Here is a 13043-nt window from a genome sequence, read left to right on the forward strand (position 1 = left end):
CACTGTGTATGGCATCTCACTTTGTAAAAAGATAATACAGCCCTTGAGAATCCTTTAACCATACCCAATATAAACAGGAGTAAAATAAAAATTACTTTAAAAACCTATTTAAATTAAGACCCTCCAGAATCTTTGAGATGATTTCAGGAGGACAAGGGCTGGCCGAGACACTAAATACTGTAGTTCTAAGGAAAAAAAATTACAACCATTTTATGTAACTTACAAGGCAAACTGAATACTATGAAAAATGTCCTTCACGGCACATTTAAATGTTTGCATTTAAATAATACTCAACAAGAAAGAAACAGACTCTGTGACAGTGGCTGAGATGTAACAACAGAAGGGCGTGACAGGTAAGTGTGGCCCTGCCCAGCCTATTTTTAGAGGTTTAAGATGCCGGCCTTAGTTTTGATAATAATGTTTGTGGCCATAACTCAGATGTAAGACAGTCTGGGAGCAAACTAGTTCTTTTCACGCCGTGTCACCTGGTTGGCTGTTTTTTCCCCCTTTTAAATTAGTCCTGAAGCCTCACTCTCAGAACACAGGGGATCTGAAGAATCTTTTGTTTCCTCCTGTTTACTAGCTACCTTGGAACATGCAGAACTAAAATTAGGTCATAAGTTAAAATTAGGCGATAAATTAAATCTTTGAAAATGTTCTTCACTAAAAAATTTTAAGAATGATCTTGCTTATCTGGACATTACTTGGAATATAACTTTAATTGGGAACAGAACAGACACTGTGAAGGAAAAAGCACTTGAGTTCACTGAAGTGTCCTGGAGATGGGTCCTTAGAAATGTCCCTGTTAGGAAGTAGCAACTTTCATGTCATCCATCCTGCACTGCAGGCTGTGTCTGTCAAGAGTATCAGGTTTTGCCCTGTCTGGTTTGGCTCAGTGGTTAGAGCGTCAGCCTGTGGACCAGAGAGTCCGGGGTTCGATTCCCGCTAAGGGCATGTACCTCGGTTGCAGTTTGTCCCCGCCCCGGTTGGGATTGTGTGGGTGGCAGCCACTCGATGTGTCCCTCTCACATCGATGTTTCTCTCTCTCTCTTCCCCCTCTCTCCCTCCCGCTCTATCTGAAGATAAATGCAAGAATGTCCTCAAGTGAGGAAAAAATAATAGTATCGGGTTTTAAGAAGTATACACGTATGTAATGATGAATGTGTATGTGCACACAACATCTATATAAGTATATGTTAATGGGTTTCTATAAACATATCATGTACATGTATATACACAATGGACGCTCACACACATACTCCCAGTGACACACCCTCCAGTGTGATGAGACTTGCTTTCTTTAAATTACCATCTTTTCCACATGCGACCTTTTTATTCCACACTCCCATAACTCAAAATTATAGGACATCATACTCTAAAGGTTTCATTTCAATTTTCAATTAAAAAAAAAAAAAACTAGGCAAACCAAATTATATTGAGAAGCAAAGGCATATTTAGGGCTAACATACTGTCCTTTACCCTTCAAAAACCAAAAACCAAAAATGTATTTTAAGACACGATGAAAATTTAACACTCAGTGTTTTACATGTTCTTAGAAAAGGAGAGGAAATCCCTATCTCAGGGAACTGAGCACGAGACCTGAGCGGCCTTCATGTCGGGGCTGGGATCAAAGGCTAGATCAGGGACCCAAGAATAACAAATCAGACCCAATCCTCCTCCTGAATCCACAAAATAGACAGCTGCTACTAACCACAGAAGCCCATAGGTCTTCAAGGGTATTCTCCGAGTTCTTGGAAGCGGCAGACGGAGTGCTGGCCCTCTCTACACTGGGACGTCCCAGCTCAGCGGTGGAGCGGGAGGGCAGCCTTGCCGTTCTCACCAGCAGCCTGGACGGCGGGGTCCCGCCCGGTACCCGCATCCCTAGTGCCCCGCAGGGCTCGGCGTCGGGACTGCTGTGATTGCCTTTACGACCCACAGCCATTCAGGCCAAACAAACCCAGCGATGCCCCCCCTCCAGCCCCCACGCTTGGTCCATCACAAGTTCTCTTTCAGCAGGCCGAGCTTCCGCAGGGCCTCCCGGCGAGCTTCCTCAGTGGAGCCTCGGCCAGCGAACTGGACGGTGATGCCCTGGGGTCTGAACCCCACGGCCCTGGGCAGCGAACCCGACCGCTTCCTAGCATCCTGGCCGCAGTCCGGCTGCCGGTGCTCATACAGACTCTTGCTGGCGTTCTGGCGTGCAATTTTACTGGTGAGAGCCGGGTCCGGGCGGAAGGTGACAGTCTTCCCAGTGGAGAAAAGGGCACTGGGCTCACTCTTGAGGACGTCGTGGAGGCTCTGGAAGCCATTGGCCAGAGGTGGGGCCTGCTCCGTCTGCACGCCTCTGGACTGCTGGCTGCTGCTCTTCCCTCCTGCCCTGGAGGACACAGCTTCCTGCACGGGGCTCGGCTTGCTCTGGTCACATGCCGCCTGCTCCAGAGAGACGCTTCTCCTCTGCTCAGGGAGATCACCCTTTTGGGCCCGATCTTCCGCATCTCCCGTGGAGAGGTAAGAGACACCATTAATGTTGGCCAGGACCCGGGCCTTCCGCTCCTGCACATTGACTGCCGCCTTGGAGATGGTTTTGTTGAACTCCTTCCCGGCACTGTTGGTCACGCTGATGTTGCTCGGGAAACGGTGGATCTTGGGTGCAGGCTGTGTCGTATGTCTGTGCCACAACAAGTGGTCTCCGTTTCGAGGGGCCACGGCCGTCGGTGTCCTCCATTCTCCAGGCCTGCCCTCCTTGGAGGGGGAGGTGGGTGAAAGTGCTTCATTTCCTGCCAACTTCTCAGAAATTTTCTGGGCAATGACCAGTGGAGTAGGAACCGAGCGGGGCAGTTTTGGGTGCTCGGCTGGAGGAGCAGAGAGCAGCTCCTTCCTGGGGTGGGCCGGCGCTGCAGGGACAGGCAGGGACGGCAGCAGAGGAAGGGCCTGTGGACCCGTGGACTCTGGAGGGGGAGCAGTCTGCACAGCCTGTGTCCCGCATTCCAGCACGGGCATGTCTTCCTTTCCATCAGGCCCAGCCCCTGAGAAATGAGAAGAATCCTCTTAAGCTTATGTAACCTTATGTAAAAATAAACACATTACATTTCCTTCCCACTGAGTTGAAAAGGGTCTCAAAGGGACAAAATACCAACTTCGACAGTACCTCCTGTAAACTCCACTCCCTCTGTCCCTGTGCCCTGGACTGTGAAAGAGAACAGGGCACATGACCGCATAACCACAGGACGAGAGGAATGAACCAGTGATGGTGAGACTGCCAGGTCAGCCCCGGGGAGCGCAGTGTAAAAGCCAGCTTCTGGGGACCCATCCTCCTGAGGCGTTAACAGGAGGAAATAATAACTTTTCTGATCCAGGATTTTTACGAAGGGGACATGGAGGCTGGAAGGTGCTGGCACACCAACAACTCCATCACTTTGCTCTGGGAAACGGAGATGTTTCCTGACAGCCCAGGCGGAGTTGACCATGCCAGCCTCGGGGCCTCTGCTGTATTCTGAACAACCACTGATCGCGGACCACCTGCACTGCTCTGCACTAGGTTTGTCCACCGCCTCCTGCCGCAGAGCTGAGGCCGCGTCTATGCACCTTTGTGTCGCAGACTGTCCCGCGATGCCGGCCATGGCGCAGGCACTTACAACTGCTATGAAAATATCATGTTGGAGAATTGATGGGCAAGGTGGCTTACTTTCAGAATGTGTTTTCCTTGGCACCATTATATGATCTGACATTTTAAAAGGAACAGCTGGTTCAAATTAATTTTAGGAACTATACTTCAAAGAAGTATGATAAAAACGGAGAATTCATATTAAGTATCTTCTTTGAAGAGGTGGCTGCAAACGAAGCTCCATGCTTGGAATCTATAACGTAGTATGTAAGATTCTGTGTCACACACAGCCCCGCTTACAAATAAAAAGGGAAACATACTTTCAGAGGCTCGTGACAAATGGCAGTATTTTGTAGTTAGCAGAGAAAAATTATTTTCCCTTCTCTTTTCCCTCATCATTACCAATCCTTATCCCTTTGATCACATTTATTTCCAATTAGGAAGAAAAATGGAAGAACATTTTCTCCTTGTCCTCTCCTCTGGCTCTTCCACAGGACTCGGTGGACAAGAGCATACACCTCGCTTACGAGGCCGCCCTGACACAGCAAAGGTGAAAAGGACGCTGAGCTGCATTTCTGTTCTGATTGTTTCCTGCTTCCCCGAACCAGCTGACTTCTCAGTTCAAGTGCTCCCACCTCAGAGACCCTGCTACAGCAGCAGGGGTATGATCTTGCACAAAAGTTGGGATTAAACTTCAAGGGCTAAAATACAAGTACCCTCTATGTTTTCTTCTACAATAAATTGTTACCTGGAAGCCATTTCCAATTTCCTGTCTTTTTACTACACACACACACACACACACACACACACACACACACACACAATCTATCTGTATGCCCAAGTAGTTTCATCCTTAATTCTAGCCCTTTTGGAGTTTCCCTTCATGTGTTGTCATCCTAATATGTTGAGAGACCATCTAATTAGTTGGACAAACAACCAAGATGCTTCTACCCTACAAAGATGTGATGAGCCCAGCAGCCTCCATGCTGGCGGACCCAGGACACAGAGCCCCTGTGTCGTGAAAAACACCAACAAAGCAAGGCGGAGTCTGGGGCCCGGTGCTTCGGTCTCACCTGCTGCTTCGGTCACATCTGGGAGGCGCTCAGGTTCCCCAGCTGTAGGCTCTGGCTGCACTAAGTCAATAACATCTTCTGGCTCCAAGTGGCTGGAAGTGCTCCCTTCCAGAGACTGTGGGGACTGGCAGTGCACCCCACTGTCACATAGGACTTGCTCCTCAAAGTCGTCCTCCAGGGAATCAATAGTCTCTTCAAAAAACAGGATGACGTCCTTTTCCTCATGCGTGAGGTACTTCAGGCTCTCATCATCCTATAGGTTTGGGGAATAGGAATGGAAGAGATAAAACAAACTCGTTTCACTGAAGGAACAAAAACAAACCAGGACCAAGTCAACAGAGACAGAGCCCAGGACAGGAGTCACGGCGCTCAAATTCCCTGCTTGGTTTGAAAGTCTGCCATTCAGGGGACTTCGCTGACAAACTTGTGCCTGTCTGTCCCTCATCACTGTACCTGTATGAAAAAGAAGGCTGTCAAACAGGTATAGAAATAAAGGACCTTAGACCCTATTCCTAGCTCTAGTCCTGTGGCTCCCAGTGAGTGACAGGAGAAGGCCCTTCCTCCGCAGGGCCTCCCTGGGGACGCGGTGCGCACTCCCTGCCTTCAGACACGCCTGCTTCCCCGTGAGGGCAACGCGGGGAACCTCTGGTTGAAGAGGGCAAATGCACATACTTGTGTTTCCTCCAGAAACCTCGCTGAGACAATAATGGGATTTATTTCCTTTAAAAAGGCATAAATCACAAAGATAAAAATAATAGGAAAAGAGGTGACAGCAACAACATTTGGGAAGTTACACAGCAGGACAGGCACAACAGACACAGAAGGATGGCGGCTAGTCCAGCGGGGAAGCCAGTGCTCAGCCCGCTGGAACCCGAGGGCTCCCCGCAGTCCTGGGGGGCTCTCCTGAAGCCCCGGCACTGGGGCGCTGAGCAGTTCTGCAAGTATGGCCGAGATGACCTGGTCAAGAGTAGAACAGGTTAAAAGGCTCTTTCAGAAACAATTAGGTTACCCCGGTAAAAAACTAGACATTTTTCTTAAAGACAGAAGAGATTTGAAGTGGGGACTGTGAAGCGGAGGTGACAGTGAAGGACCGAACTAAAAATGGGGAGTAAGAGAAGCTAAACTAATACTCTCTGCACAGAAGATTAGAGAGAGAGTAGAGGTGTGTGTGTATGGGGAGGGGGAGACATTGATTTGTTGTTCCACTTATTTATGCATTCACCAGTTGATTCTGAAATGTACCCTCACAGGGTAAAACCTGCAACCTTGGTATATCAGGATGATGCTCTAACCAACTGAGCTACCTGGTCAGGGCCCCAGGAGTTCCTCTTAAAGGGCCCCCACACACACTTACTTGCACCCACTCCCCCTGAGCTCCAGTGCTGGGGCAGCAGCTTGAAAGGCACTGGAGACATGTGGGGAGGACATGAATTGTTTGGCATCAGGGCGAGAGCTAGAGGGGCAGCTTTCTCCCAGACAGAAGTGCTGGCAGCGGCCATGGTTCCTTTGATGAGCCCTCCCCCACACAGCTGGCATGCAGGTGCTATATGTGAGACTCCATCAACCTGGCTCACACTGTTCACCCTGCCCTGATGATTCCCTGAGACCCAGCCCCACCCAACTTGTGGGCCCACCCAAGCTGTTCCCAGTGTCTTTTCCATACAAATGGCTTGTCTTGGCTCATGCTTCAGACTTTCCTAAAATCTCTCAAATAAGTAGCATCTGGCCTCAGTGAGTCCCGTATCTCTAAGTAGCCCCCAGGCCTGGCACTAGTGAGCAGCCAGCCTTAGTTTGCAGCTTGACCTCTCCTGGGCACCTCCAAGACCAGCACAAGTAATAGCCATCAACAGATCACTTTGTAGCTCATGTTGGGTGGCCACAGGCAGAACAAAGGTGGTGGATGTCCTTGGCTTATACCTCTTGGGAGGCCCCAGAGCCAGTGCACTAGGTAGACAGCTTCAGACCACGTCGAAGCATCACCACCCAGCCACCTCCACAAGCGACACACTCGAGGGGTGGATTCAGTGGGCACCAGACTCCTGCTGAAATAAGTCCTGCTCTGTGGAATGGGCCCCTTTACAGCTAATCCTCCATGGGGTTGGTGGTCACAGTCAGTCCTTGAAGCCAATCAGCCTGGTGGTAAATCCATCCCACTGAGATGCCAACAGCAATCAAGACTGAACTACAACCAGAAGGTGTACATAGCCCATACGGGGTGCTTACCTGGAGTGCCCAGCTCGGGTGAATGGGGAGGCTGTGCCACTGGATCCTACAGGACACCTACTATATTAGGCTACTCTACCAAGCCCGGGAGATGTAGCAACTCTCCCTAATACATAGTAACAAACCCAAGGAGGATGCCAAAATGAGGAGACAAAGAAACATGTCCAAAATGAAAGAAAAGAACAAAACTCCAGAAAAGAACTAAACAAAATGGAGACAAGCAGTCTACTAAATGTGGAGTTCAAAACACTGGTTACAAGGATGTTCAATAAACTTAGGGGAAAAGTAGATAAACTTAGAACTTCAACAGCATAAAAAATGATGTGAAACCATAGAAAAGAACCACTTAGAAATGAAGGCTACACTAACTAAAATTAAGAATAATTTAAAGGGAATCAACAGTACAGTAGATGAAGCTGAGAATCAAATCAACAATTTGGAATATAAGAAAGCACAAAACACTCAATCAGAACAGCAAAAATAAAAAAGAATCCAAGAAATGAGAATAGTGTAAGGAACCTCTGGGACAATTTCAAACATACCAACATTTGCATCATGGGAGTGCCAGAAGGAGAAGAGAGAGAAAGCAAGAAATTAAAAATCTATTTGAAAAAATAATGACAAAAAATTTCCCTAACCCCATGAAGGAAATAGATATACAAGTCTAAAAAGTGCAGAGTCCCAAACAAGATGAACCCAAAGAACCCCACATCAAAACTCATCATAATTAAAATACCAAAAGTTAAAGGTAAAGAGAGAATCTTAAAAGCAGCAAGAGAAAAGCAGTTAGTTACCTACAAGGGAGTTCCCATAAAACTGTCAGCTGATTTCTCAACAGAAACTCTGCAGGCCGGAAGGGAGTGGCAAGAAATATTCAAAGTGATGAAAAGGAAGGACCTACAACCAAGATTACCCTACCCAACAAAGCTATCATTTAGAATTGATGGATATATGAAGAGCTTCCCAGACAAGAAAAGCTAAAGGAGTTCATTACCACCAAACCAGTATTAGGTAAAATGTTAAAGGGCTTTCTTTAAGGAGAGAAAAAAAACAACAATAAAATGGCAATAAATGCATATCTATCATCATTTGAATCTAAAAAATAAAAAAATTATGAACAAGCAGAAGAGAACTGATTCATAGATACAGGAACATTTTTTTTTTTTATCCTCACCCAAGGACATTTTTCCATTTTTTTGTTCAGACAGAGTGGGAGGGAGAGAGAGAGAGAGGAAGAGAGAGAGAGAGAGAGACAGAGAGAGAGACAGAGAGAGAGACATCCACGTGAAAGGGACACATCAAGTGGCTGCCACCCGCACGACCAACCAGGGCCGGGGACAAACTGCAACTGACGTACATGCCCTTAGTGGGAACCGAACCCGGGCCTCTCTGGACCGCAGGCTGACGCTCTAACCACTGAGCCAAACCGGCCAGGGCGATACAGGAACATTTTGAGAGTTGCTAGATGGGAGGAGGGGTTGGAGAGATGGGTAAAAAAGGTACAGAGATTAAAAAGTACAAATTGGCCCTGACCGGTTTGGCTCAGAGGTTGGAGCATCAACCCTCAGACCAAAGAGTTGTTGGTTTGATTCTGGTCAAGGGCACATATCTCGGTTGTGGTTCGATCCCCCACCTTGGTTGGGCTCATGTAGGAGGCAGCTCTCATATCAATGTCTCTCTCTCTCTCTCTCTCTCTCTCTCTCTCTCTCTGTGTCACTCTATCTGAAATATCCTCGGGTAAAGATTGAAAAAAAATGTACAAATTGGTAGTTACGGAATGGTCATGGGGGTTAAAGTACAGCATAATATTCTAATAACTGCATATGGTGTGAGATGGGTATGAGATTTATCAGGGTGATCACTTAGTAAATGATATAATGTCTAATCACTGTGGTACATCTGAAACCTATATAATATTGTATGTCAAGTGTAATTGAAAAATAAAAAAATGACTTAAATTTTTTTAAAAATTCTAAAAATCAATAAAGAAATATTATTTAAAAAAGAACAGTCTTCAATAAATAGTATTGGAAAAATTGAACAGGTACAAGCAAAAAAAATGAAACTAGACCACCAACTTACATCATACACAAAAATAAACTAAAAATGGGTAAAAGACTTAAATGCACATTGTGAGACCATAAAAATCCTAGAAGAAAACATAGGCACTAAAATTTCAGCCATCTCTCAGAGTAGTATTTCTGCTGGTATATCTCCTAGGGCAAGGGAAACAAAGGAAAAAATAAACAAATGGGACTACATCAAACTAAAAAGCTTCTGTAGAGTAAAAGAAACCATCAACAAAATGCAAAGGGAACTCACAGTATGAGAGAACATATGCACCAATGATTCATCCGATAAGGGGTTGATTTCCAAAATATATAACTTATACATCTCAACAGCAGGAAGACAAACAATTTAATTTAAAAATGGGCAAAGGACCTGAACAGACACTTCTCCAAAGAGAACATACAGATTGCCAATAGACATATGAAAAAATTGCTCAACATTACTAATCATCACAGAGATGCAAATTAAAACTACAATGATGTATCACCTCACACCTGCCAGAATGGCTGCCATCAATAAATCAACAGACAATAAATGCTGGTAAGGGCGTGGAGAAAAGGAAACCCTAGTGCACCGCTGGTGGGAATGCAGACTGTGCAGCCAATGTGGAAAAGAGTATGGAGTTTCCTCAGTAAATTAAAACTGAAACTGCTTTTTGATCCAGCAATTGTACTTCTGGTAATATATCCTAAGAATCCCGTAGCACCAATCAGAAAGAATATATGCACCTCTATGTTCATAGCAGCACTATTTACAATAACCAAGATCTGAAATCTGCCCAACTGCCTATCAGTAAGTAAGTGGATAAAAAAGCTGTGGTACATTTACACTGTGGAATGCTACACAGCTGTAAAAAAGGAGGAACTCTTACCCTTTGCAATAGCATGGATGGACCTGGAGATTATATGCTAAGCAAAATAAGCCAGTCAGAAAAAGACAAATACCATATGATCTCACTTATATGTGGAATTTAATGAACAAAATAAACTGACAAACAAAATAGAACCAGAGGCATGGATACATGGAACACATTGACAAATCTCAGAGGGGAGGGGGATGAGGGTGACAAGATAAAAGAAGGTGGAAAGATTAGCCTAAGAACATACATGCATAGCCCACAGACCACAGTGTGGTAAAGGCCGGGGGCGGGGGTGCCGAATGCTTGGCGGAGGTGGGCAAAGGGAGGGAAAATGGGGGACACCTGTAACAGGGTCAATAAAAAATGATTTTGCTAAAAAAAAAAAAAAATGCTTACTGTGCTTAAGGAGATAAAAGATAATACAGAGAATCTCTGCAGATAAATGGAAACTATAAAAAAGTATAAAACAAATTCTAGGGGATTCTGGTCAAGATGAGGGTGTAGGTAAATGTGGTACTCAAATTCTCCCACAACAACAACAAAAACTTTAAAAAAAATTCTGTATGAATTCAGAACTAGAATTTTACACCTAACCAAATTTAACTTAGGGTAGAACGATGATGTTTTTAAGAAATGCCAGATCTAAACAACAGATCTCCCATGTCTGCTTTTGTCAGGAAGCTATTGCAGGGTTGTGGGGAGCAGGGCTGTTCCCCCTAGACAAAGGAGGAAACCAAGAAAAGATACAGAAGCCAGGACACGGGAGAATGAAGGAATCCCAGAGCAATGGTGGCATCCCCAAGATGTCAGCTGTGCAGGGAATGACCAGTCTTGTTCAGAGCAGGCCAGAGTACTACATGGACCATGAAGAAAGCACATGAAACTGAAACAATTATTAACCGCAGGAAAAATCTAAAGCAGTGAGAAAAAGCATATAGCTATGAGTCAATATACCTGTAGCAATATACACACATGCACACACACAGATATATTAATTATATTAGTATTTATAGTAGGAAGAAAACAAGCAAAACAAGAAACTAAAATATCCAATAATAATAAGGGTATTATTATTAAATAAATCATGGCACATTCACAGATGGGATATTATATAGCTATTTTAAATGGTGTTTTCAAAAGAATATAATGTGTTTTTTTCCAAAAAAACTTTTTTTCATGTTTCATTGTTACCTTCAAGTCCTTGTTTGCATGCATACATATTCTGCATAGATAACATGTACAAGTTATTATATATTTTGCTTTTTACCTGTACAATTATTATAATTGCTTTTATATGTAGTCTTCTCTCAATGACTACTGACTGTGATAGTTATGTTTATTAACTGGCTTTTACAAATTAAAGGAATACAATGGTTGGTGAAAATAATGCACACAGAAAAAACAGAGTTGTCTTGATGATTTAATTTAAATGTATGCATACTTAATACGTACACACAGACAAAATACTTAAAGGATGGATATACAGTCAAATGTCAACAATAGGGGGAAATGAAGGTAAATAACCAAGAAACAGATATGAATTAAAAGCTGTTGCCTGTGATGAGTGGGAGACAGGAGAGGGACTCATGGAAGACTGATGCTTTTCATAAACCTTATAAAACTTTTTGACTCTATACGGTACTCATGAACTTTGACAGAACAGCAAAAATCATGGTGGAAGCAAAGGTGACTAAGAGCCGCCCCGTCTGGTATAGAGTAAGGCTTCACATGCTGTCAGCCAGGGGTCCGCGCGTGCCCTCCTGTCCAAAGCATCTCCCTTCCAGGCCTATCACAGGGCCTGTGGTCTCCATAATCTGGGTGTCTTTTCTTTTTTTTTCTTTTCTTTTTTTTATCCTCACCCGAGGACATTTTTCCATTTTTTGTTCAGATAGAGCGGGAGAGAGAGAGAGGAACAGAGAGAGAGAGAAACATCGACGTGAAGGGACACATTGAGTGGCTGCCACCCGCACGACCAACCAGGGCCGGGGACAAACTGCAACTGAGGTACGTGCCCTTAGCGGGAACCGAACCCGGGTCTCTCTGGACCGCAGGCCTATGCTCTAACCGCTGAGCCAAACCGGCCAGGGCTGGGTGTCTTTTCTTTAGTTTAAAACACAGTATACATTTGTTTGGGGGATGATTAACACAAGAATTCCTTTCTCGAACTAGCCTGACCACATGAGCTGAAGGAATGATGACTCAGGAAACTCTCTCCAGCCTGGCTTAGCAGAAGATATGATAAATATTCTAGAGGGATGTACGGCATGGGTTAGGTGAGCAGACAGAACAGAGGACTGCTAGAGAGGATAAGCAATATATGTCCACTGGGCAGAAACCTGTAAACAGCCGTTGGGTCTGCTTTGGTAGACACAGCCGAACAGAGGCTATTCGAATTTACAGTCCCTCCTGCAGGGCTGTCACTGTAACCAAAATGTTTGCCTCCAGCTCACCATGTTGTTCTGTTTTGGCCCTCTGGCGACCACAGCATGAAACTTTCATAAGAAATTCAGCGACATGCCCTGGCCGGTTTGGCTCAGCGGTTAGAGCGACGGCCTGCGGTCCAGAGAGACCCGGGTTCGGTTCCCGCTAAGGGCACGTACCTCAGTTGCAGTTTGTCCCCAGCCCTGGTTGGTCGTGTGGGTGGCAGCCACTTGATGTGTCCCTTTCACGTCGATGTTTCTCTTTCTCTCTCTTCCTCTCTCTCCCTCCCACTCTGAACAAAAAAGGAAAAATGTCCTCGGGTGAAGATAAGAAATTTAAAAAAAAAAGGAAATTCAGCAACATGATTCATTTTGCGATTTTTCTAGATTTTCTTGCAGAGCAGAGGGTTCATCTGGAGCAGTGGTTCTCAACCTTCCTAATGCCGCAGCCCTTTAATACAGTTCATGTTGTGGTGACCCCCAACCATAAAATTATTTTCGTTGCTACTCCATAACTGTAATTTTGCTACTGTCATGTCTTAGGCGACCCCTGTGAAAGGGTCGTTGGACCCCCAAAGGGGTCACGACCCACAGGCTGAGACCGCTTCTGGAGGGTCACAGGTGTGGGGTAGCATTCCTGCCTCGCCTTTCCTCTCGTGCTCATTCTCACTAGATGGCCCGTCCCCTGTCCACTCGCACACACTGCTCCTCGCTCTGCTCTCCCAGATTCACCTCAAGACGTTTCACATTTTCTTCTATCCATACGGAGTAGTTTACCCCAGTGATTCAACAAAAAA

The 13043-nt window shown here is 45.3% G+C and overlaps 1 protein-coding gene across 4 annotated transcripts in view; it reads right to left on the bottom strand.

Moving 5' to 3' along the window:
* Window positions 1–1024: 1024 nt before the first annotated feature.
* The window catches only part of PROSER2 (proline and serine rich 2), a 47401-nt gene continuing 35382 nt past the window's right edge, over window positions 1025–13043 (bottom strand). For all 4 annotated transcript variants that reach the window (XM_036244813.1, XM_036244827.1, XM_036244817.1 and 1 more), the window contains exons 3-4: window positions 4675–4927; window positions 1025–3023 (exon numbers count right to left, since the gene is read on the bottom strand). In XM_036244813.1, coding sequence (XP_036100706.1) covers window positions 1996–3023; window positions 4675–4927 — 1281 coding nt within the window. In that variant the 3' untranslated portion in view covers window positions 1025–1995. The remainder of the gene's footprint in view (window positions 3024–4674; window positions 4928–13043) is intronic.

This window comes from Molossus molossus, unplaced genomic scaffold (assembly GCF_014108415.1).
Source record: "Molossus molossus isolate mMolMol1 unplaced genomic scaffold, mMolMol1.p scaffold_m16_p_1, whole genome shotgun sequence".
In the NCBI taxonomy this organism is placed as follows: Eukaryota; Metazoa; Chordata; class Mammalia; order Chiroptera; family Molossidae; genus Molossus; species Molossus molossus.